Genomic DNA, 25,225 nt, shown 5'->3' on the forward strand with positions numbered 1-25,225 from the left:
GTACGTCAATGAAACTATAGCAATGCTCGGGCAACACCGAAAATTTATGTAATTAGACTGCTTACCCTGGGTGGATTCCATGAGATCCTAATAATGTGGAAGACGGGACACAAAGACAGTGCGACATGATCCACAATACAGTGGCCGCAACAGAGGGAATCGCATGTTGTGCAAAGCGGCACTGTGGGAGCAGGGGGGAGGGTCTCTGCGAGTGAGACGCAAACGAGCACCGACGGCGTGGGCGGTGGTGGTGGGTGCAGAAAACACCTGGAGCGGCGAGTAACCGAGAGCCACGCTAAGTGCTGCAATGCGACCCGCCTGGCGCCTGGTGGCTGCTTAATGGCCGCCAGCTGTGCACACGTGCTCTGCTCTGCGTCCCACCACTGTCTCCCACCTCCTCAGACATCGCAGGCCACCACCCCTTCGCGCTACGACTGTGGGTGACGCCTTGCGACAAACTCCTACTGGGCAAAACATGAGTCACCCCCCAGAGGACATCACGATAATAAAGTGCCACACGTCCATTGTAGCCTCAATGGGGCAAGATGACCGCCCGCAATTTCCATCAGGTATGCTATATCCACCTGAGGCTCCTCACTACTGATTAAACTTCGTAGAGGAAACAACTGTCAGAGATGTTGATTGCTAAGTTTCACGCACTGTTCCAACCATTCCCACATATGATGGGATGAGTTCAGGGCTCAGTAAGGGTGTGGTAGGATGCCTGAACGTTCATCACCCCAGGTACGTATATACGCAACCATTAGAAAATGACTGCTATCGCCTTGGAATATGGTCATGTCGACACCCATAATAAAGATGTAGAAGGAAGGGCGCCGTTTGGTTACTGAGTATGTTAAAATAAACATCATGTCCTTTTATTTTCTCCATGTTTAAATTCACCCGACTTTAATAAGGGGTGATCAAAAAGTTTCCGATTGAGTGTGTTGCTGCAGCGTATATACAATGTAGCGGGCCCATACTGCGGGTATATCAGCACCGAAAAAATTCTTCCAGTCAATATGTGGTACAACAGCAAACCAGTGCTTAACAGTATTGGTTAAAAACGGTCTTGGTTGCAATTTTTTTTATTTTTTTATTTTTTAACGACGCGTTCCGCCTTATTTAGACATCTTCAGGTTTTCTTTCCTAGATGGACGCGAGAGGCACCAAGATCTGCATAATGCGTTCGCGTTCACAGGAGCGAGTAACATTAACATATGGGCACAGCCCGGTTGTCACCAAATGCAGCGAAACAGGACCAACGTAATGTTAGATCTTTCTTGACTGTCGAAAGGCCATCACCGGTAAACATTTAACGGAGAATTAAGTCTGTGCATGGGCAGCATATACGTCGAAACCTACCATTATAGAATGGTGCGCCAAGTCCCATTCTGCTTCATGATAACATACGTCCGCATATCGCAAATGTAACACAAAAGCTATTTATTCGAGCTCAATTCAAGACACTCCAGCACCCAACCGATAGTCTCTACCAGGCCTTCCGTCCCTCAGAAATGGCCTAGAAGAGTCGACGATTCCTGCCGCATGAGGATCTGCAGCAGGCAGTTACGGACATCTTCACGCAGCAGGACACGGTATTTTATCTGATGAATACACTTAAATTGGTGCGTCGGTGGCATAAAAGTCTCAAGGCTCACGGCGATTCTGCTTGATTGACATACCGATTCTATAAGCTTTTTGATCGCCTTCTATACTACTGGCCATTAAAATTGCTACACCACGAAGACGACGTGCTACAGACGCGAAATTTAACCGTCAGGAAGAAGATGCTGTGATATTCAAATAAATTAGCTTTTCAGAGCATTCACACAAGGTTGTCACCGGTGGCGACACCTACAACGTGCTGACATGAGGAAAGTTTCCAACCGATTTCTCATACACAAACAGCAGTTGACCGGCATTGCCTGGTGAAACGTTGTTGTGATGCCTCGTGTAAGGAGGAGAAATGCGTACCATCGCGTTTCCGACTTTGATAAAGGTCGGATTGTAGACTATCGCGTTTGCGGTTTATCGTATCGCGACATTGCTGCTCGTGGTGGTCGAGATCCAATGACTGTTAGCAGAATATGGAATCGGTGGGTTCAGGAAGGTAATACGAAACGCCATGCTGGATCCACACGGCCTCGTATCACTAGCAGTAGAGATGACAGGCATCTTATCCGCATGGCTGTAACAGATCGTGCAACCACGTCTCGATCCTTGAGTCAACACATGAGGACGTTTGCAAGACAACAACCATCTGCACGAACAGTTCGACGACGTTTGCCGCAGCGTGGACCGTCAGCTTGGAGACCCTTGACGCTGCATCACAGACAAGAGCGCCTGCAATGGTGTACTCAACGACGAACCTGGGTGTACGAATGGCTAAAACGTCATTTTTTCGGATGAATCCAGGTTCTGTTTGCAGCGTCATGATGGTCGCATCCGTGTTTGGCAACATCGCGGTGAACGCACATTGGAAGCGTGTATTCGTCATCGTAATATTGGCATATCACCCGGCGTGGTGGTATGGGGTGCCATTGGTTACACGTCTCGGTCTCCTCTTGTTCGCATTGACAGCACTTTGAACAGTGGACGTTACATTTCAGATGTGTTACGACCCGTGGCTCTACTCTTAATCCGACCCCTGCGAAATCCTACATCAGTAGGGTAATGCACGATCCTGTACGGTCCTTTCTGGATACAAAAAATGTTCGACTGCTGCCCTGGCCAGCACATTCTCCAGATCTCTCACCAACTGAAAACGTCTAGTCAATGGTGGCCGAGCAACTGGCTCGCCACAATACGCCAGTCACTACTCTTGATGAACTGTGGAATCGTGTTGAAGCCGCATGGGCTGCTGTACCTGTACACGCCATCCAAGCTCTGTATGACTCAATGCCCAGGCGTATCAAAGCCGTTATTACAGCCAGAGGTGGTTGTTCTGGGTACTGATTTCTCAGCATCTATGCACCCAAACTGCGTGAAAATTTTCAAAAAATTTTTCAAATGGCTCTGAGCGCTATGGGACTTAACTTCTAAGGTCATCAGTCCCCTACAACTTAGAACTACTTAAGCCTAACTGACCTAAGGACATCACACACATCCATGCCCGAGGCAGGATTCGAGCCTGCGACCGTAGCGGTCACGCGGTTTCAGACTGAAGCGCCTAGAACCGCTCGGCCACACCAGCCAGCCGTGAAAATGTAGTCACATGTCAGTTCTAGTATAATATATTTGTCCAATGAATACCCGTTTATCATCTGCATTTCTTCTTGGTGTAGCTATTTTAATGACCAGTAGTGTACTTTCATAATCGTTTCAGATTGCTTCATGACATTACAATGTGAGACTTTTTTTGCTGCACTTGTTCTTCCCGTGCGTAAACTTAGTTTCTTGTGTCATTTTATGCAAGCGATTTACAACGGGGGTCTCGTGAGTGTCTCCAGGCGCTTTTTCCCTGATGTTTCGGCAGATATTTTTAATTTCGTTTTCGCAGTATGTTGTTGGAGTCAGCCCACAGGAATACTGTGAAGGCCATTGTTGACGGAAAGCGTCGGTTTATTTCCCGATACAAAAAAAAAAAAAAAAAAAAAAAAAAAAGAATTAGAACGATATTTTAACTACCGATAGAGCGGTCTCAAATCAGTTTAGTACGATATTTGATTTGACTGAGTGTGTTAAAAGCCAACAGCATTGCCGCGGTGGTTACACTGGTTCAAGTCACATCACCGAAGTAGAGAGCTGTCGCTGTTCTATCACTTTGATGAGTGACCGTCCGGTCTGCAGCACGCTGTTGGTAAGGGGGATGCGTTCAGCCCTTGCGAGGCAGACTGAGGTGCTACTTGGTTGAGAAGTAGCGGCTCCGATCACGAAAACTGACAACGGCCTGGAGAGCGGTTTGCTGATAACATGGCCGTCCACATCCGTATCCAGTGATGCCTGTGGGTTGAGGATGACACGGCGGACGGCCGGTAACGTTGGGCCTTCCAAGGCCTGTTCGGACGGAGTTCAGTTTCGTATATATTAACAGGGATGGTAAAACACGAAGAATGTAGTCCAACAACGAGAGATCAGCGCTGTTGGATGGCGGTAGCAGTCAGCGCTGACTCGGGTGGTACTGTCGCTGCTGGAATACTGGTTAGTCTTCTTCTTTTAGTGTTTCTCTTAATACATATCGATAAAACAAGTATCGCACTTGATTAATTCGAGATTGCTCTATCGAATGGTCACCCGATAGGCAGTATTCGCTCGGTTGCCTCCAGCTACACATTGCAAAACCGAAACTGCAGGTGTCTGTGGAAGTACAAAAAAATGCGCCTGAAGGATCTTAGGGTCGACACCCTGTATATCCACTACACTATACATTTAGAATTGTATTTTCAGGTCCCCTAGAAGATGACCTGGAAGTGAAGGACGAAACGGCTGTGGACTCCTGTTAAGAATATATTAACAACTGGAGCCGCAGTTCACTAATCCTGTATCACGTTCACGAAATCTGAATGAATGATCCCAAGTCATGGAAGGAAAAATCACAGAACGATCTCCGGTCTGAGGTCCACCCTCTGCCCATTGCATCTGTGATGTCATATTTGGCTGTTGGAGTACTTGAAGCCTTACATCATTTAAGGAGACAGAATCACGACTGATCAGACCACAGGTCATACCTCCGGTCAGCTACTGTTGAGTTTCCGTGTTATTAGGCCCATTAAAAGTGTGCAGCTTTGCGCACCTGTGAAGAATGGTGTCTTGCGAGATACACGACGCCATATTTCCGGTGTCCACTGTTTTCCTTCGCACTGTTCGCTCGCAAACTGGTTGAGATGAATCTGCATTCACAGACAGCAGCAAATCCAATTATCTGCGGACACTTGGCTTACGTCTGTTGGTGCTCGGTTAGTAACGTAGACGCCTAAAGTGGATATCCAATGTTTAGAATATGTTCAGCTTATGTAAACAGACGTGCTGCTGTTTTTTCAGGAAATAAAACAGATCACGCCTTCAGTACTCTCGAAAAGAAAAAAATTGCATCAAATACAAGCGGAGGTGAACTACTGACCAAATACAGATTGTGATAACATACTTCACTAACTTTCATTACTTAACTTACGGTCATCATTCAGTGTACTTTGACATCTTTGTTGATTCATCAACAAGTGGTACGTTTCTGCTTGCAGGAGTAGAGCTTCTTTCTTTTTTGTTAAGTACGTGCATTGAAACAACATGTTGCACGTATTGTTTTTGTGTGTGAAATCTTATGGGACTTAACTGCTAAGGTCGTCAGTCCCTAAGCTTACACACTACTTAACCTAAATTATCCTAAGGACAAGCACAAACACCCATGTCCGAGGGAGGACTCGAACCTCCGCCGGGATCAGCCGTACAGTCCATGACTGCAGCGCCTTAGACCACTAGGCTAATCCCGCGAGGCACTCGTATTATTTTTCACAGAACGCATTTACTTCTCTTCCTTATGAGACACTGCAATTTGAGCATTGAAACATGTCTGAAACTCAGAATGCAACATGACTGACGATGTTTATCAACTTTTCGCCGACATAACAATTTCGTAATAACAAATTAGTAATTTTGAAACGCAAAATTAAAATTTTCGAAAAAATCTTTTAATGCCCAGACAGTGTTAACGTAATTAATTAATTTAATGTAAGTAATCCACAATACGGAAAAAAGAACAAATATAATACGTGTACAGAAGAAATCATTTGCATATCAAATGAGTTACTTATTTATGATCTTTCCTTAGTAATTAATTTTAAGGTTTATAGTTAACAGTTTTAGTGTCGATGACTTCAAACAGAATTAAAACTCAATAAATAAAGTCGGAAATATACCGAATATAAGAGGGGTAATTAAGTTTTTTTCTGACATAATCAAATTAATTTTGTATTAGATCGATATTTCTACGTATGTCCTGTACATAAGTGTACAAAATAATTATACTGAATGTCGTTATAAATGAAATTGCACTTTTGAGCTTGTATGTATCGTATGGTAAATTTATGACGTTTATCAAACAATTCTGTTCTTTAAGTGTATCGACAGGTAGAACGCATAACAAAATATGAGTCATTCATCAATTCCGTTACAGGCTCCAGACGTGATATGAGGGGAAGGAGCACTAATATATGGTACACCATGTCACGCACTTCACAGTTGCCTGTAGGGCGATAATGTATACGTAGATAGTGTTCCGTTTCACTGAATATCAACAGAGTACCATAGTGGCCAGTTCCAGCGTTGTTGTCGCAGTGTATTTACAAAAATCATCTGGAGTGTCGCGTCTCTATGTGTTAGCTGTGACCAAAGTTGGTATTTCGCAGAGCCCAGCTTACTTGGCATGTAACCGAACATCCCTTCTCGGGCATGGTTCGGTTCGGTGAAGCTTTATAAATGTCATGAGGCTTCTATTATTCGCATAAGGCTGGGACACGGATGTTACCCCGCGCACCTTTATCATTAGAAGATTATCACGTCTGGACACTGCGATAAGGACACAACGGTAGTAGTGGAACTTAACCACATTATATTGGCATGTTCCAAATATATACGACTGTACAGTCAGACTTGCATAATAAATTTGCTGGTTACCGCCTTCCTATCAGCGTTCTTGTTTTACTCTACCGTTTTTATAGATATAGCTTTCTCGCAGACTATTTTAAAGCTACCGGCATCCATATTTAATGTATGAGATGCCGAGGTCTTCATTTACAAATGGCATCACTACTGTTCGTAATCGGGTGCGTAATACTGTGTTTTAATTTGTATACAGACCACTATTTGTACGTTACATTTTCATTTTTGCTCTCTTGTGCAATTTACATCACTGTTCTACTGATCCTGTTGTACATAACATTGGTTGTACTGTGTTTGTTATTTTCGGTTCTTCTTTTAAGTACGCTTTTCTGTATGCTAGGCAACGGCCTTGCCGCAGTGGATACACCGGTTCCCGTGAGATCACCGAAGTTAAGCGCTGTTGTGCGTGGCTGGCACTTGCATGGGTGACCATCCAGCCGCCATGCGCTGTTGCCAATATTCGGGATGCACTCAGCCTCGTGATGTCAATTGAGGAGCTAGTCGACCGAATAGTAGCGGCTTCGGTCAAGAATACCATCATAACGACTGGGAGAGCGGTGTGCTGACCCCATGCTCCTCCTACCCCCATCCTCCTGTGAGGATGACACGGCGGTCGAATGGTCCCGGTAGGCCACTCGTGGCCTGAACACGGAGTGCTGTCTGTATGCTACACTTCTCACATTGTTGTATGAAGTTATTTCTGATTCTGTTCTTCAACTGTTGTTGTAATTGTTGTATGATGTACGTTGTTTGCCCTTTCATGTTTTGTCTTTTACTATAAGATCATACCCATGTCTGTCATAATGTTGCTGTATAGTGCTGTCTGTAGCTCTGCTCCGATGCCATTGTCTTCAGTGCGGTCGGTGGTCTTGTGTTGGTCTAACTGCGCTTTTAGTTTACTTTAAGGGTGTGTTTATATGCTAACTAGGTAATTTTATGCCATACTGCTTTTTTTCGATTAGGTTTCATTGGCACTTTATAACCGCGTTGGCTGTATGGTCATCGTAACCCAAAGTAAAAAAAAAACTTACTTGCTGTTTGGTGCACTGCTGTGCAACGGAACTGAACTGGAGGCGTCTCACGGTGACCGTATTATGTGTTCGGCACAGTTCCACCCGACATCGTGGACGACGCGACGAGCTCCGACGTGACGGTGCGCGAGGGCGACGACGCGACGCTGGTGTGCCGGGCCACGGGCAAGCCGGCGCCGCGCGTCGTGTGGCGTCGCGAGGACGGCGAGCCGATGCTCATCCGCAGCGGACCCAGGGAGGTCGCCAAGCGTGAGTACCCTCGGCCCGCCAGTCGCTCTGCAGTGAGGAGTCTTAACGCTGTGGCGTTACCTCTTCCGACTGCCATTTAGCGCTACAACTAGCATCGTCGCTACGAAATAGAGGATAAATTTATTTAATTTCACGTCTGTGGTCACCCTATTCTCCCCAGACTATTGGTTTTGGTCAGCAATGACCATCTTCAGATCTGCAGCGAAATATTAAAAAAAAATACAACTAGTGGATTATCTACAGCTAAAAAGAATAAAACACGCCATGCAGACATGTGTTACTGACATACGTGTAAAAACTGTGAGCATTAAATTATAGAATACACAAGAGTCATCTAGTCAGCAACGCTACTGTTCAAAGCAGACTGTCGTACAGTAACCACAAAATGTTTGTGTCGCAAGCTCGCCAGATATCGCAACTGTAGGTGTACACATATTCTTCAGTGACAATTGTACTGTGTAAAATAAAAAGACGGATACAATCAGTAAAGTCTGTACAGGGTTTATAAGCTGAAAAAGTCATTAAAGTAATAACATGCAATAACTTGAAATGCAACAAAGTTGAAATTGTTAAAAAGAAAAATATTAACGGAACTTGGCTGGAGGCCGCATATTAAGCAATAAGAAGAGTTACAATCAAAAGGCAGAAGGCCTTATCCTAAAACATTCCATGCAATATTCGGCTGAAAGCCCCATACAAAAGCATAACAGTCTTATCCCTTAAGGGCAAGACAAGAGCATAAATTTAAGAGAAATTAATATTCGGCCGAAGGCCACTCATCAACCAAACAACTAAAACCCAAACAGGAAAATTACTATTTAACATACAAGGAACGGCGCTCGGAAGTTTCTAAGGGTCAGCCTGGGATTGTAAGACTAACTCCCGCTTAGGTGAGACAGGCAGCCTGTCCAACGACTTCTTAATCTGGAGGCAACCCAACCGACAGACAGCCGACAGACCAATCAACAAAATCAGTTCCGCTACACGCCACCAGCAAGACGACCATAATATTTCAGTACAACACCCCGGCTGTCGAACTACACGCCGCATTGGACAGCAACAACACGACGAGGAAAATACACTGCCGGAAACTACGTCAACGGCCAGGGCAGGTAACCGGAACGTCATCGGCCAAAAGGCAGAAGATACCGCTGGTCAACTTCAACAACAGGGAATAAATTAAGTCAGACTCCACAAGAAGACGGCTGGAATCTTAGCCGGTTTAAATAAACACACGTTGTTGCTCGCGGGAATGATGGGTGGGCGTCGAGATTCGTAGCACTCGCAAGCACCACCTCACAGTCCAACCACAGGTGCACACCGCCAGCGGCGCCGGCCCGACTCCGCACGACAGGAACTTCCTTGCTGCTCCACGGTAACCGACCGACTGGTCACACACCGCCTAGCTGGAACTATATCTGCCACACCAAAGATAGTACAGCAGTACTAGTATCGATACTCGATACACGCTGCTGCTGCCACTCACGGAGAGGACAGCAACATTATCGCGATAACTACAGGGGAAATAAAACCACAGGATTGCAACCGAGGTTTAACCCAAGACAAGCATGACTCGAGCCAGCCACGGCTCATATATATATATATATATATATATATATATATATATATATATATATATCCATGAGGTGCGGCAATAAAGTAATGACACTGATTTTCTTTTCAAGATGTGGCAAACCTGCATGCTTGTGTAGGCACAATATCTTTGAACTTGCTCTATAAGCTGCTTCTAGTCCAAGCTGCACATCAGTGCAACTGCTCATTCGTGAGTTGCGTTGTAATAAGTTAACACGTGTTTGTGTGTCTCGTCACGGAAATGGAACCGCATAATATTGCGCAACGTTATGCCATTTCTTTTTGAGTTAAATTGGGTGAAAACGCGACGGCAACTTATGGTAAGCTTCAGAAGGCTTTTGACGAGGAGGTTATGTCAAGAGCTCATAATATGTTTAGTAAATGCAGGACGAATGTTGAAGATGAAACCGCAGTTGACGACCATGAACCTCATGGACGGATGTCAACTTGGCCAGGGTGCGTGAAATCGTACGATCTGATCGAAGATTATCCGTAAAAATGATTGCAGAAGAACTGAACTTCAATGGAGAAACGGTTCGTCTAATAATAACTGAGAGTATTGGTATGAGAAAGATTTGTGCAAATATGGTCCCCTAAAATCTCTCCCCACAATAGCGAGAAACAAGGAAAAATGTGGCAGCCGATATGTTAGAGCAAACGGAAATCAATCCAGAATTGTTGAGCCGTGTCATCACTGGTGATAAAAGTAGTTTTTTCAGTACGATCCAGAGACAAAACGCCAAAGTTAACAATGGTGCTCAAAGGGATCACCCAGACCAAAAAAAGGTCAGCAGAGCAAGAATCAACTCGTTTTGCCAACTCGCTTTTTATTACGGAAACTACAATGAACCACCAACGGCAACACACTAATAAAACAAAAACAAAAAAGACTATAATGATCCCTTCTGCGGATCAAGCAATTAACAACTAATTCCCTTCGACTCTATACCCGTACAATTGTTCCACGTCGACGTCGGCTCTAGCAGCTGGTAGATAGCTTAACACGGCGAAAGCGACGTAACATATTCGTTGCGGAACAGGGGAAGGTCGATGTGGCACACCGCTGGACCGGCCAATTTTCTCCGCACTCGGTAAGTCGAGAACTGCCCGCTGAACAGGCAGCCACCGGGTTATATAGTTCCGGGCGAAAGGATATTTCCGGGACTATTTGCACACACGTGATCACGAGGAAGTAGTTCGTTGATCGTCGCGCTCCCATCCTCTGCTCCAGGTTGATACCCCCTGGCGGACGTTAGTTGGCAACTGTGGTACTTGCTTGTAAACAACCTTGCGTCGGCCATACTTCGCATCGTTAGTCAATCTGCGGTGTTGCTGCTGAAGTAGGCGGCTGTGGTGACTGCAGCAGTCAGAATTCGTGATAATTGATGGAAAGTCATCGAATCAAACGGAAGTGTTATCTGGTGTTCCCCAAGGAAATGCTATGGGCTCTCTGCTGTTCCTAAATTATTTAAACAATTTAGGAGCTCTCTCACATTGTTTGCTCACGATGCTTTCGTATTCTCACTTGTAAAGTCATCTGATGGGAAAAACCAATAAAAATTATTTACACATGATATCTGTATGATGTGAAATTTGGCAATTTGCTCTAAATAATGAGACGTGCGCAGTCATTAACATAAGTATTAAAAGGAAGTCTCTAAATTACTGTTACACCAAATCTGAAGACTAACAACTGAGCTAGATACTTTGGAAATACAACGACGACTATCTTAAACTGAAACTATCACACAGACAATGTCATGGGGCAGCTAATCAAAGACTGATTTTTATTGGCGAAGCAATTAAATGTTGAAGATCTACTAAAGAGACTGCCTTCACGAGGCTTGTCTGTCCACTTCTGGAGTACAGCTCCGTGGTGTAGGACGTGCATCAGACAGGATTCACGCAAGAGATTGAAGAAGTTCAAAGATGGGCTGCTCGTTTTTTATTAACGCGAAACAGGGAAGAGCGCCAGTGACATGATACGCAAGTTCGGATGGCAGTCGTTAAACAGATGTGTGTTTCGTTGCGGCAGGATTTTTTCACGAAATATCCATCACAAAGTTCCTCCTCCGTGTGAAAAAATACCTCCTGCATAAGGAGAAATGATAATCGTAATAAAGTAAATGAAAACCGATCTCGAACGAAAAGATTTCAATGTTGTTCTCACGCGCCTTTAGAGGGTGGAGCGGTACAGAAATTGCATGAACTGGAGAGTAGTCATGTAGATAGGACGTAGATGTAGGCGTTCACATGGAATTCAATAGTCTTCATCAACTGAATCAAACAGTTAAATGTTATAAAACACTATAATGAATTAAAAACGATAATGTATCTATGAAAAAAGGATTATACCAAATTTGTTTCGAACTTCCAACGTATTCTACATTTTTACTCCGTAGTGTAGCGCAGAGCCACTTTCCGCCAGCACTGTATAATGCTATTTCTTAAAGATTCATGTGTTTTATTCAAACTATTTAGCGTGTTAGGAGTATAACTGCAGCTATTGTGATCATTGATAACCTAATACATACCCACTACTGTGAGTTAGTTCTTTTTCTCCCCAACTAACAGTCTTCCCACATTGTTTACTATTTTACATGGACTGGGCTTGTCAATGTAGACTACATGTTTTGTGTCGACGTGTCCACACTTCAATACCTGACTTGGTGCCCACGGGTAGTAGGTATTGCGTTAGTAAGTTAATCCTGGCCGAGCGAGCCTGCGGTTCAGATCACTGTGGATGATTGTGTATAAAACTGAATAGTTTGAGGAAGTCTAGTTTCGAAACCGATGAAGGCAACCTTAAATTATAGAACAGCAATGGCAAACTCGGACTAATCAAGGTTCTGCTGGTGATTGTGACAGTAGAATGAGTGTAATTAGGAACACAGTAACGTACTACTTATGTCTAAATAGCAAGAAATGTAAAAAGCAATAGATCGGCCCAGCACTGAGTTTTAATCTGCCAGGAGGTTTCAATAAATCGCGTGTCCATTGAAACGGTTTCAACGTCATTTCAACCTACACAAGTGTGTAAAACTGAAGGAAAAAATTAACTTTCGCGTCAGATGTCACAGGCAAGTGACATAGTCCGATGGAACTTGGGCTATACAAAGAAAGGACTGCTATAGTACACTACAGGAGGTAAAAGAAAGAGATACGCAATGAGACGACCGGAAGTCATATTTTTACTCAAGGGCAATAATTACACTGTAGTCATCACGATTTTTTATGTTTCCCTGCACGTAACAAGTGTCAGAATTTGTTCTTAATAGGGAGAGTGATCACCACGGACAGCAATACATGCTCTGAAACGTGCTCCCACGCTGGCCACAACGTTGTCGAGGAGTTGGTAGGGCGTTCAGTTCCACCACCGGTCGACAACTGCAGGCCAGTCCATTTGAAGAATAATCTCTCATTCCAAAAGCTCCTTTATATGCACTATTCGATGCTATCACGCTTCGTCAACCATAAAAACGAAGATAGACCCGAATGAATTCTTGAAAAGACTCACATGAGGAAGGAGTGCAGTGTCACAATAACGTCGAAAGATGAGTGTACCGTCTTCAAGAATTGTTGGTCATTTCACCCATGTATCGTTATGCCTTTCCACACGATAATACTTGGACCACTAAGCCGATCATGATTAGCAACGTTCCTCGGTGCATTGTGTGTTCCCACGACACGCCAGGGCTCAGTACTCATACTGAATCTGTTCTCATCTGAGGAGAGCACGCGACAGCACGCCTCGTTCGTGCGTTGCCCATGCCCTTCGCACCATCGCGAACGGTAACGCCGCTGTTCAGATGTCAATGTAACAGACCTGTTCGTCGGCACGGAGACCTCCGCGATGCCGTCGCCGTGCCATTGTGAAGCGTGAGATTGTGTGCACTGCCGTCCTTTTAAATGTGGTTCCAACTACGTAAATCTGTTATTTGATCGAGTCTCTTTCTGACTGTTGGACAATATAGTAGTCATGTGCTTCTGTAATTGCCCCTTCTCAAAAACCGCCTCTCTGTCGGGTGGTAGTGGCTGTGATTCGATACGGTGTCTATGCATGTGAAGAAATTCTCAGAGCAATACCAAACTCCTGGGACACACTTCGTATTTCTTCAAGTGTACCGATGATTCAGCCTCTGTAAACATTCGAATGTAGTCTCCAGGCCATGTAATAACGAAGAACTCCACCACAGTGCACCGAAACCGCTCCTTTCCATAGCCTGGTTTTGCAGATCCATCCCATTTGGGGCTATAGTTACGTTGACCACGCGCCACGCGGCGTTAAATGTTCTGTGCACGTCTGAAAGATATCTGAAAATATGAGCCACACTCTCATCATTTGCACTGCCTCGCCCTTCTGTTGTGCAGCGTAACGCATTCATCTTATTTTCTTGATTTATCGCGAACTTACGAACAGAAGCAGTGGAAGTTTTGATACCACATTTGTCACTAGGCCCGCAGTAGGAAGATTAGTAAACTGGCACTTGTACTTTGGGCGTAAACCTGTTCTGCTGTCTTAAAGTATGTGTCAGATTCCCATAAATTCAGGCAGAAAATTAACTCAAACATCCATTTAATCAGAACGAAGGACGGCTTACAACTTGCTTATGTGGTTGCCGATAGGGGATCTCATGTGTGCTGGTAGCACATCAACAAAAAGTATTTTACGTTCTCCGCTTCAACGGGTGCTATTTAGCTACAACTGTGCGTCCGGATTTTCGCCGAGAATAGAGAATTTCATCTACAGTAGCGCAAAGCGTTAGACGACGGCCCCAGTACTTTCATGACACTGCTTACTTATGTAAGGGAAACGCCAGTGATGGCTCATTCAGGACACAGAGCGCATCTAACAGGCCCTTGCACATAGCCCACAGATGTCTAATCGTAGTGCAGGCCTGGATTTAGCCATTCCTCGTGTGTTTATGTAGTGTGTTTTCCTATGACGTTTGTGTTTCAAACCATATAGCAGCGCCTGCGAAGGCTGCCAAACAGCACACCGAGTGTGCACGCTGCGTGCGGGCGGGGCCTCGACCTTTCTCGGGAATGCTCGCTCCTTCTCGGAAGTACCCCGTATAGCATGACATTACATTTACTACTGCGGTGTGGCACTTTTCGGTCAGCAAAACTTTCTGCATCACCATAGAATTGTGGAGTCAGTGCTGTTTAGCTTCGCTGTTGCTTCACAATGCGCAATTCGTGGTCTCGCGGCAGCGTTCTCGCTTCCTGACCGGGGGATTTCGTTATTCGATTTCCGGCGGGGTCAGGGATTTTTCCACCTGCCCCGAAATGACTGGTTTTTGTTGTGTCATCTTTATCATCATATTTCATCCCCATTACGGTCGGAGGAAGACAACGACAAGCCACCTCTTCTATGACCTTGTCTAGTACGGTTCTCTCGTTTCGTTCCCCTACGCACTGTCACGAAGCATGGGACGTCATTTCCATTTCTTCATAGTAGGAAGGACGTTCACACGTCCAGTGGCTATTTGCACAAAAAGGAAACAGTCTAGTGATCTATCTCCACAAGCTTTTAAAACTGAATGGGACTGGGAGAAGAGAGAGATGAGAATTCGTAATATCTGTTTCAGATTCGCATAATCAGCAGGCACCACAAATATCCCACGAAACGACATTACATTACCATGCAGGAAGAATTTAAAGATGTACTTGATATACAAAGATAAAAACTGCAACCATCGCTGTACGAGATTCATTTCCCTCTACATCAAAAAGCACTTTGTGATAAATTCGCAGGCATGGAGCATGTGAAGAAACCGGTGGTACGAGTAGTAAGATTTCTGAAGTCGCACGCATTATCAGAGGTAAAAGTTTCCAGCGGAACTAAACGAAGAGTGAGTACGGTGGTGAAGTCAAGGCCATACCTGTAACGATCTTTCTGTTTAAAACAATCATATGTCAAATTTGTGAAGGAAATATCAGTGCAGAAACGAAAATTAGAACTGTTGGAATGAATTGCAGACCTCGAATTTTAAGTGGACTTCACTGCGCGCGACCCACAATAACACATTTCGACGTGTGAAACACCATATTTCCGATTTGAGTGGGAATCATTTAGAAGACAAATCACATTGTGAAAGGTACAGATCCTAACAAACACAGTCCACTTCCTTAAGATCACTGTCGTTAAAGAAAGCGCAGTGCAGAAACTACAACTATAGTTTTCTAATTGTTTTGGGAGCAATGCCAGTGTTACATGTTTTTCGAGCAGTTTTCGAGACCCTTTGAAATTTCAGTTGAAATTATCCCTGTACATGTGCAGATGTAATTAACTGATCTGCAGTGGAATTGCCATTTAAAACAAAAAAATAATAATAAAAAAAAATTCTTTTACGTTAAAATTTTCTTGTTTTCCTCAAGTGGACTCTCCAAAATAATACTGTCAAAGTGCTACAATATTTCCATCAACGTAAGTGTGCGAAATACCTTATTTCGATTATGAAACGAAATAAGTCACGAATATGGATCAGCCCGCCTGCAGAAATATGTGAAATTTTTCACGTCTGTCCGTATCATACAGTCTACACCGGTTAAAATTTACGTTATGTCTTCAGCGCGCAAAAAATAATTACGTAATACTGGAAGTTTGTTTTGTTTGTGATCTAGTATGTTATTGACAAATATGAAAAACTTAACCAAGGTGTATGCAATGCGGCTGCATTGCTATTTAAATGCGGTGCGTTGGCAGGTTCCCCGCTCCTCACACTCACACAGTCTGCTGTAGTGGTGCAGGATGTGTGCAGCTAGAGTGGGCGCTATGGCTATCGTGCAAGACATGACACATGAGCCAAGTTCTTGGTCATTCCTGCTATACAGGATTTAATTACTTAAAGTCCTTCACGGCTGTGACAACAGCATTCCGTAGTGTTTCATGACCATTCTGAGCATGGAGAAGTCCACGTATGTAAATGCAAGCACGTAAAAGAAAATCCTTGTAAAATTAGAAGAATCTTTTGAAGAGAGGAGCAGCCTAATGCTGCGCGTAGGGTAAAATTTACTCCAATTCAGACGACGTAGCTAAGTAAATGAAACTGAAAAGATAAATTAACACGACATTAAAAGAACTGAAGACCAGTTGCGGGAACTTCGAGTGAAAATGAAAAATCTAAAACCATAGACTGTGTATACTATAAGTTAATCAACTAATATAAATTTCAAAATTTGTGTTGAAGTGATGGAGCATGTCGATGACGTCTGGTGCCTTGCAAACAAAATATACGTTAAATGGCATGTAATACAACAATGGAAACAAGAATAGCCATTACCTAAAAAAATGTTTTACAAAATGATGAGGATGTCCTGTTGTCTATCAAGAAATTAAGATCAAGGTCATCGAACTGTTTCATATGGTATCTGCCTTGTGGGGTATAGAAGCGCGAGCATTGCGACGTAGAGAGGATATGTGCTTAAAGGCTTTATACATGTGGATTTTAAGGAGAAGGGTGTAAAACGCAAACATAATAGTGAATGAATTCATGTTACAGGGGGTGAATGAGGAAAGACCAATAGCCTAGTGGAAACATCTAACAGCAGGAATAGAAGTCAGTTAGGACTGCATAACAGAAGACTCTAATAATGGATGCAGTAGAAGGAATGGTGACGATGAAGAGGAGTTGAGGAGCAAGAAGATACCTGATGACTGATATCAAGAGAAATGCGTCACGCACAGTTACGAAAAAGATTGCAGAAAATTTATAGGTTGGTAGATTGCCAAACTTTCAAAGATGTACCTGCTAAAAGAGTAAAACACATCACCAACATCAACAAAACCGTTATCAACCTGTTCTCTTATATTCATAATAGAATGTTCATTCAGGAAGAGAAATCGATCGGTAGGTAGGGTCTAGAATGCATAACAGCGATAAAGTAACGTACTTTGTATCTGCTGTCACGTTCATACCCGAATGATTACCCACGAAAATACACATGAGACTACATACGACTAGCCCGCATGGTTCAATCCCCTGGGTGTTTCAAAATTCCTGGTGCAGGCTCCTAGGAGCTTTAGAGACGATTTACTAGATTAAGTTCTCATAAAGACTCCATTCCCAGAAATGCACCTTTTGGATGTAAAATAGTGGACGTCAGAATCGCGACGACCAGTGTTGAAAGGTCGCGGTTTTGTTACGAGTAACTGAGGAAAACATTTCAGACACGAGGATGCTCAGCTCAGAATCGACACGAAAAGGCCATAGGGGGTAGCATAAATGGGCGTCAATGAAACCGCACAAATATTATTGAGAGTTTCTGATTGGCTTACAAACCGCTGAGGTTTCAATCCTCCTCTACGAACGTCGTCGGCTAGCAACTCCGCTGAATCAGTGGGTACTCCCAATTTGCTATGAAGCAACATTATAATATCATGCAGAAAGAATTTAAAGATTTAGTTGACAATAAATAAGCAAATATTTACAACTATTGATACAGGGAATTCATTGTTCCGTGCATGAAGAAGTGCTTTGTGATAAAATTGCAGGCACGTAGCACATGTGGAAACTGATGGTCGAATGGTAAAATTTCTGGGGACATGCCCATCATTTCACTGTCTCTGCAACAGTTTATGATGGAACTGAATAAAGATTGTGGAAACTTTCTATCCTGTTACAAATCTCTAGAACTTGTAGGAGGAGTGGAATATAATATTTGAATATGAATCCTCTCGAAAACGTATATGCTCGGTAGGTATGTAACAAGATAGTCACGGTGGTGGGGACTGCTACGTCAGATTGCCTGACGTCATTTGACGTCCATCCTACCTCTCTGACTCTGTTCAACCGTAATTCACGCGGCTGAGAGTATTAGAGCAACATGGCAGAATACACTGACATTATACTTCAGAATGTAGAAGATCACGGTAGTGGAAGAGCTCCTCGTCACCTTCATCAAAATCTTTCACCACAACGTCCGACTCCATCGCATATCCTTTTCGCCCCAATTACGCAACAGCTTCGAGAAAGGGTACCTGCAGCGTCAGCAGGCGTGACTGTGGTGCTCCAAGGAGACCCCACACACCCTAAATGGAAGAGGCCATTCTGCATCACGGTGAAGAGAACCTCTCAAAGAATAAACGAACAATTTCTTTGGCTACTATTGAGATGAATCGTAAAATAGGTGATGTACTGCGTCACGCCTAATCTGTTACTTGTAAACGTGGTCGCGTTACGAACATGTTTTGAAAATTTTTAGCACAGAAAAGCTACGTTTGCAGACATGGGTTCATATTCAAAATATTATCTACTCACTCCCCTCCTAAAAGTTTGCAATGGGAATATCCGAACACCCTGTATGTGAATGCAAGATATGTTGATTGAGTTAAGGGCAGGCCTAGAACGGTTTTTCCATGTAAACCAGCTATTGTAGAATTTATGAAGCAAAAAGGTGCAGGAACGCAAAGTAGAATATCCGGAATGGATTACCGATCTTACATTTTTAAGAGGACATGACTGCACAGTGACCACTATAAGACATATTTTTTGATTAATTGGGGGTGCATTTAAAAGCTAAATCGGATTGCAGGCATGACAAACTTTGACAAACAGATTCCAATTCCCTAACCACAGTGGCGTCAAAGAAACAATTACAAGGACAGTTTTCTAAAAACTTCAAGACAGTGCCATTCTTACGTCTGTTTTCGAGACGTTAACGAGACCGTTTTAGCTGAAAGGCATATGCAAATGCAACTGATTGATCTGCGCTGTAATTCCCGTTGTGAAGACAAATCCTTTCACAACAAAACTTCCAGAACGCCTACATTGTTTTCCTCAGGTGGAGTCTCTATGTCTCCACAATGAGGGTACAAAAGTACTTAAATATTTCGATCAACGTGTGTGTGTGAAAAATACGTGGCATCATGACTGTGCAAATCTGAGAAATTCTCCATGTCTGTCCGTATGCTGACTGTTTTTACCAGACAGAAACTGTATTATGTCGTTAGCGCTCCAAAAATTGTTAACTAATAGTAAAAATTCGTCTTGCTTCTGAGCTACGTCGTTGATAAATGCGAAATATAAAACCAAGCTGTATGCAGAGATGCTGCATTTCCATTTAGCGATGTGAGAACTGTGAAGCTGGGTTGAATGCTGCGGCACTCATGCCATGACATGGCTCGCGAGCCGAAATTTTGGCCGTCCCGGCTCTGAAGTGACGGTCATAACATATCCAATGTAACTAAAGAAATAATCGATCATTTTCTTCGAACTCTTTTACGAGGAAACCACGTTTGTTGGTTTAGTTTCATCTTGGAGTATTAAAATAATTGAGGGTTTCTTAGTTTATGGTTCACAGGAATATATGGTTGAACTATCTGTCGGAGGATTACATTCATGCATCGTACAGCCGTTACGGGGCATTCCATGCGGTGTACGTCGGCCCCACATAATGCCACCCCGAAAACATCTGGGAACCTCCACCTTGCTGTACTCACTGAACAGTGTGTCTAAGGCGTTCAGCCTGACCGGGTTGCCTCCATACACGTCTACGACCATTGTCTGATTGAATGCGTAAGCGAGACTCCTCGGTGAAGAGAACGTGTTGCCAATCCTGAAAGCATGTTGTTGGGCCCATCTGTACCGCACTGCATGGTGTCATGATTGCAAAGATGGACCTCGCCGTAAACGTCGGGAGTGAAGTTGCGCATCATGCAGCCTATTGCGCACAGTTTGAGTCGTAACAAGACGTCCTGTGGCTGCACGAAAAGTATTATTTAACATGGTGGCGTTGCTGTCAGAGTTCCTCCGAACCATAATCCGTAGGTAGCGGTCATCCACTGCAGTAGTAGCCCTTGGGCGGCCTGAGCGAGGCATGTCATCGACAGTTCCTTTCTATCTGTATCTCCTCGATGTCCAAACCACATCGCTTTGGTTCACTCCGAGAGGCCTGGGCACTTCCCTTGTTGAGAGCCCTTCCTGGCACAATGTAACAATGCGGACGCGATCGAACCGCGGTATTGACCGTCTAGGTATGGTTGAACTACAGACATCACGAGTCGTGTACCTCCTTCCTAGTGGAATAACTGGAACTGATCGGCTTGCGGACCCCTTCCGTCCAACAGGCGCTACTCAAGCATGGTTGTTTACATCTTTGAGAAAGTTTAGTGACATGTCTGAACAGTCAAAGGGACTGTGTCTGTGACACAATATCCACAGTCAACGTTTATCTTCAGGAGTTCTAGGAACCTGGGTGGTGCAAAGCTTTTTTCCATGTTTGTAATTCTGTCAGAGTGCCACATAAGTAAAGGCTGTGTGAGTTGTTATGCACAAGCACTACAAAAATAACAATAAGTCACCATCGTGGCCGTCAAAGGATAACATCTGGTCTACGGAATGTGAAGCACGTATCAAGTTGCGTCTTTCCAACATGTATGAATAATAATCGAAATTAATTAACCTATTATCATTAAAATATCGTCTTTTGTGGAAAAATGGATGTCTCATTAGAAATAATTTTATTTCCTTCTTCCAATAAGACTTTCCATGTGCTCCAAAGAATAGTTTCTAAAAATGTCTCAAGCCTGATGCTGCAGTCCTTTCACATCAGGTTTGGTGGGATTAGCAGACACTCAATCTAATATATTACTACGAATAACAAGTGTACTGCAAAACATTAAATTTTAGTAACGTAAGTTATCTATCTACACATGCCCGATGCGTTGTTTTTCTGTCTGTATTTCAAATTAAAAATGTACACTCCTCATTTTTTCCTGTTTAAATGTGCTGTTAATAGAATAGAAATCATTGCAATTTTTCTCCCGTGTAAACTAGGAAACAAAGGCCGTCACCGAAATATTACTTCTGGAGGTTGTTTGCCTGTATAATAGGGCAAAAGATTGTTTTCCGTTCTTCCTGAAACAAACCGTAATCTTAAAATACGATGTTTCGAAACCTGGACTGCACAAACCCTCTTGCTGGAGAAGTGATTCATACGGCATACAGCAGTACCTAATGAAGAAATGTATTAAATACTCACAGTGAATTACGAAAGACGGCGATACTTCAACATATTCCTTAGGAGATTCTAGAATTTCCTCTTAAAATATTTCACGTAGTTGTGTCATATATATATTGTTCCCTACTGACACGCCGATGCTACTGTAGCAACCTGTGTGAAACTTGGTAGCTCCTGCAGACCCACACAGCAGCACAAGGTGCGGCAGCAGCGCGTGACTAGTTTTAATGCCAAGCGGGGGGGAAGTTTGAAGTCGGAGAGAAGTACTTAAAGGAAATTGTCCACTAAACAACAAACTAACGCCGTTACCCCGTCCCTTTACTGCACAAGGTGACCGTCGAGCTCAGCGGAACACCGTACGACACAAGAAACGAGCCAGAACATTCCGGCACCGTTTGCATGATTTTGGTTACATTCAGTTGTCCCAGGAGGGGGCTGCTTTACATACGTGAATATTTATGCAGAGACTACACCTATCCCCTCATTAATCGTAGCTCAATGGTTATCGGTCCTTCTTAACTTTTGTTAAATGCACGAAAAGTGTTTGACCGTTTTAATGCAAGAAAATTGTTGCATCACTTCAACGATGTTTTGACTTCATGGTCCTCCTTCTTCTGGATGTAAATGCTATAATTATGGAAGAGTCAAACTTTGTCTAATTTACTTGGACGGAATCTCATGAAACTTTTGAAAGTGTTTGTGTGAAAAAATATGCTAACTCACGAGACTTAATTTGAGTTATTGTATACTATTTGTTACCATAAACACAGAGAAAAGAAGATAAATGGAGTAAAACAAAACAATTTATATGGGAAATGTGGTACTACTTGTTGCCAGCATGAAATGTATTCGAACATACAGGGTGATGCAGTCGCCCCTACCGATGTCGTTTTATGCAACCCGAAATGTTATATCTGGCTCCCAAAAACCACTCACAAGGTTTTCCTATTTTCTGGCTTGCTATACGCAAACTATCAGTCCTAAAGATTAAAATGTACAGGGCATGTTTGTAAGAACTTTAATGTACCTCATTTATGTACTGGGGTACGTTTACCCTGGAGGCTGTAGTTTTCGAGTTATTCGAGAAAAACGTACAAAATTGACCTTCAGATGCACCTCCATTCCAACTCTCAGCCCATGCTGCTCAGGAATTTCAGTATGTTGTTCATGGCACTCACTCCTAACATTGTACAAAAATTTGTGACTGCACGAATTATTTCCTAAATTAGACCTTCCTAGGTATACATTGACTGGCCTTATTACACTACAGGCTTAGTCAAGGAGATACAAATTGTAAATTGACATTTATGTAAATTTTACCTGATAAATTTGTGAATTTTAACAACATAAAACTAACAGTTACATTATCGTATACTTCAGGCCTTCTGACTACGAAACTAATTGCTTCTGAGGGATAAGTCTGGATCGAATTTTCAACGCAAATAGTCTAGCGTTAAGGGGCTTCGGAAAGGCTCAAAATCATGAAAAGTTCAATTTTTACTTTTTTGCGTTTTCTGAATCTGCAGACTATTACCTTTTAATAGATATATAATTTATTCAATTCCGAAGACTACAACTATTTTTAAAGTTTTTTTGAAATGTGTTCTACATGGGCATGACCCACTGTGGCGCTGTTAAACTGCTGTCAAATGGTGTTATTATTAACGTCCGTGTTCATCAGGTACATTTTAGTGATGTGAGATAAAGTATGTGTTGTGGCTAACCTGTGATGGTTCAATATATATCGCTGGTGTGATTGTCGATTGTTTCATGTTTATTTACTCTGTCGTTATCTCGAAAATATTCGTAATTAATTCTGTTTCTTGAGTCTCTGTTTTGTTGAAGTATAATAATGAGTAAAAGTAAAGTTATTAGAAATCCTCTGAAGGCTTTTAAGAAAAGGTGAAATGTTGGAAAGCCAAAGGTATGTGTTACTACTGTAAACAATAAAGACGATAACCAAGTGAGTGAACCTAACCTCTCAAGTACACCTGCCCATAGCAGTCAAAGTGGGAAAGAAAATACTTCACAGAAAAAGCTTGGTTCAATGAGTGAAAACTATGAATGTTTTATGGGCGAATCGGATGTGAATGAAATATTTGATATGTCGGTTCTCAAAGGAATTTTTTCAAACTGTGTAAGATGTATTCATTGTAGTGAAGTTGGTCTGGAACTCTCCATAATAAAGCACGTAGGACTTGCTAGTGAAATACAACTGAAATGGGATAAGTGTTCATACATGACCACCTTTTGGAACAGTGTTGCAGTAACTGCAGTAACTAACATGGTACGAGCGATGCTTGCTTTAGACAAGGAACGCCTTCGGGCTGCAGACAGGGCTGTAAAGAGTCTAGAAATACAAGCAAGAGTAAACAGGAGGAGGAACAAGAGGAAGCTGGAGGAGGAGTTTGCAGAGGATGAAGATAATCCATCCTATGGACCTGGAATGCACTAAAAAGTTATTCCAATCTTTGTCGCTCGATTCCCAAAACTTTTATTTTCTCATACTAATTACATGTTTTCTAAGGATCTTTCTAGCATACTTGTTTCAAACTTTCAGTAAATGTTACACAGTACCTTCTGCATAATTTAACACAGCCTTTTTCCAAAAAACTGTATATTTTTGAATATATAAATAAATAGTTGCAAAAAACTGTTGTGAATTTTCATTACAATTGAAAAAAAAATCATCTTTAATAACTGAACTATAATTTTGTAAAATCCCTGTGTTAAGCTGTAGCCCATATTCCAATAAATAATCTGTAAAAAGTTCAACTTCCTACCTCAAATACTTTGTGAGGAAAGATGTAATTTATAAGCGTTATTTTAACAATGCAAGTATAGTGCGTTCCGAAGCCCCTTAACTAAAGTCGTTTTTCTTTCATTAACTTCACGGGCACGAAACAGTCGATTAGGCTGGTGGTGTCATAGTTGAGTCAACAGACCAAAGAAGATCGAATATCGGGAATTGTTCGTTTAGTCGGAAATTTTTATGCTGTGGTAGGAGGGTGTGCCACGAACAGCATACTAGAAATCCTGACCTGAGAGATGAGTAAGGGGGTGGAAGTGCATTTGAAGGTCCCTTTCGTAATTTTTTCTTGAATAATTTGAGAACAACGACCTATAGCGAAAACGTGTTCCCAGTAGAAAACATAACTACATTAAATTTCCTATCACGAAGGAGCTGCTCACTTTTCTCTGTAGGACTAACAACTTGTGCTCAGTGAGCGAAAGAATATGACAATCTCGCTCGCTCGTGATCTTTGAAAACCAGGTGTATCATTGTGGGTTGCACAAAATGACATCGCCGGGTGCAGCTGAATCATCTACTATCGGTACGGTTGCGACTGCTTTCTTCTTCAAGTGTGAAATAATGAACGATCCAGAAGCTCAAGACGAAGTTGTTGATTGCGCCGAAGATGATTTCGAGCAGAAATGACACTTGTAAATCCTTCTTCGTTTTAAAATGTTTTGTTCAAACAACAAATACTTTACTCGTAATCTAAGCCATTGGAAAATTTTTTTAACCCCCTACAAATTTGCGAACACATATCGGCTTAGATTCAAGATGAGCAGGGATGAAAGAGCGAGGCTCCTGGCATTACAAAAAGAAATCCTGCGAAATAAAACAAAGCAATAGCTAAAAAAGTGGTATGTTCCAAAGCCCAAATCAACTGTGATATCAGAAGCTGCGACTGCGAAATCATAAGCTGCTACAGTGTAGCTTCACCCAAACTACTGTAACATGCTTAGAACATGCTTATATCCTCGCTGGCACGCTGTCCACAAGG

At 42.8% G+C, this 25,225-nt stretch overlaps 1 protein-coding gene across 1 annotated transcript in view; it reads left to right on the plus strand.

Annotated features, from left to right (window-relative positions):
- The first annotated feature begins 339 nt into the window (after positions 1-339).
- LOC124623010 (lachesin-like) overlaps positions 340-25,225 on the plus strand; it is a 108,321-nt gene continuing 83,435 nt past the window's right edge. Inside the window, exons 1-2 of the mRNA XM_047148801.1 lie at positions 340-436; positions 7,707-7,877. Of these exons, the coding sequence (XP_047004757.1) occupies positions 340-436; positions 7,707-7,877 (268 nt within the window). The remainder of the gene's footprint in view (positions 437-7,706; positions 7,878-25,225) is intronic.

The sequence above is a fragment of the Schistocerca americana genome, chromosome 7 (assembly GCF_021461395.2).
Source record: "Schistocerca americana isolate TAMUIC-IGC-003095 chromosome 7, iqSchAmer2.1, whole genome shotgun sequence".
In the NCBI taxonomy this organism is placed as follows: Eukaryota; Metazoa; Arthropoda; class Insecta; order Orthoptera; family Acrididae; genus Schistocerca; species Schistocerca americana.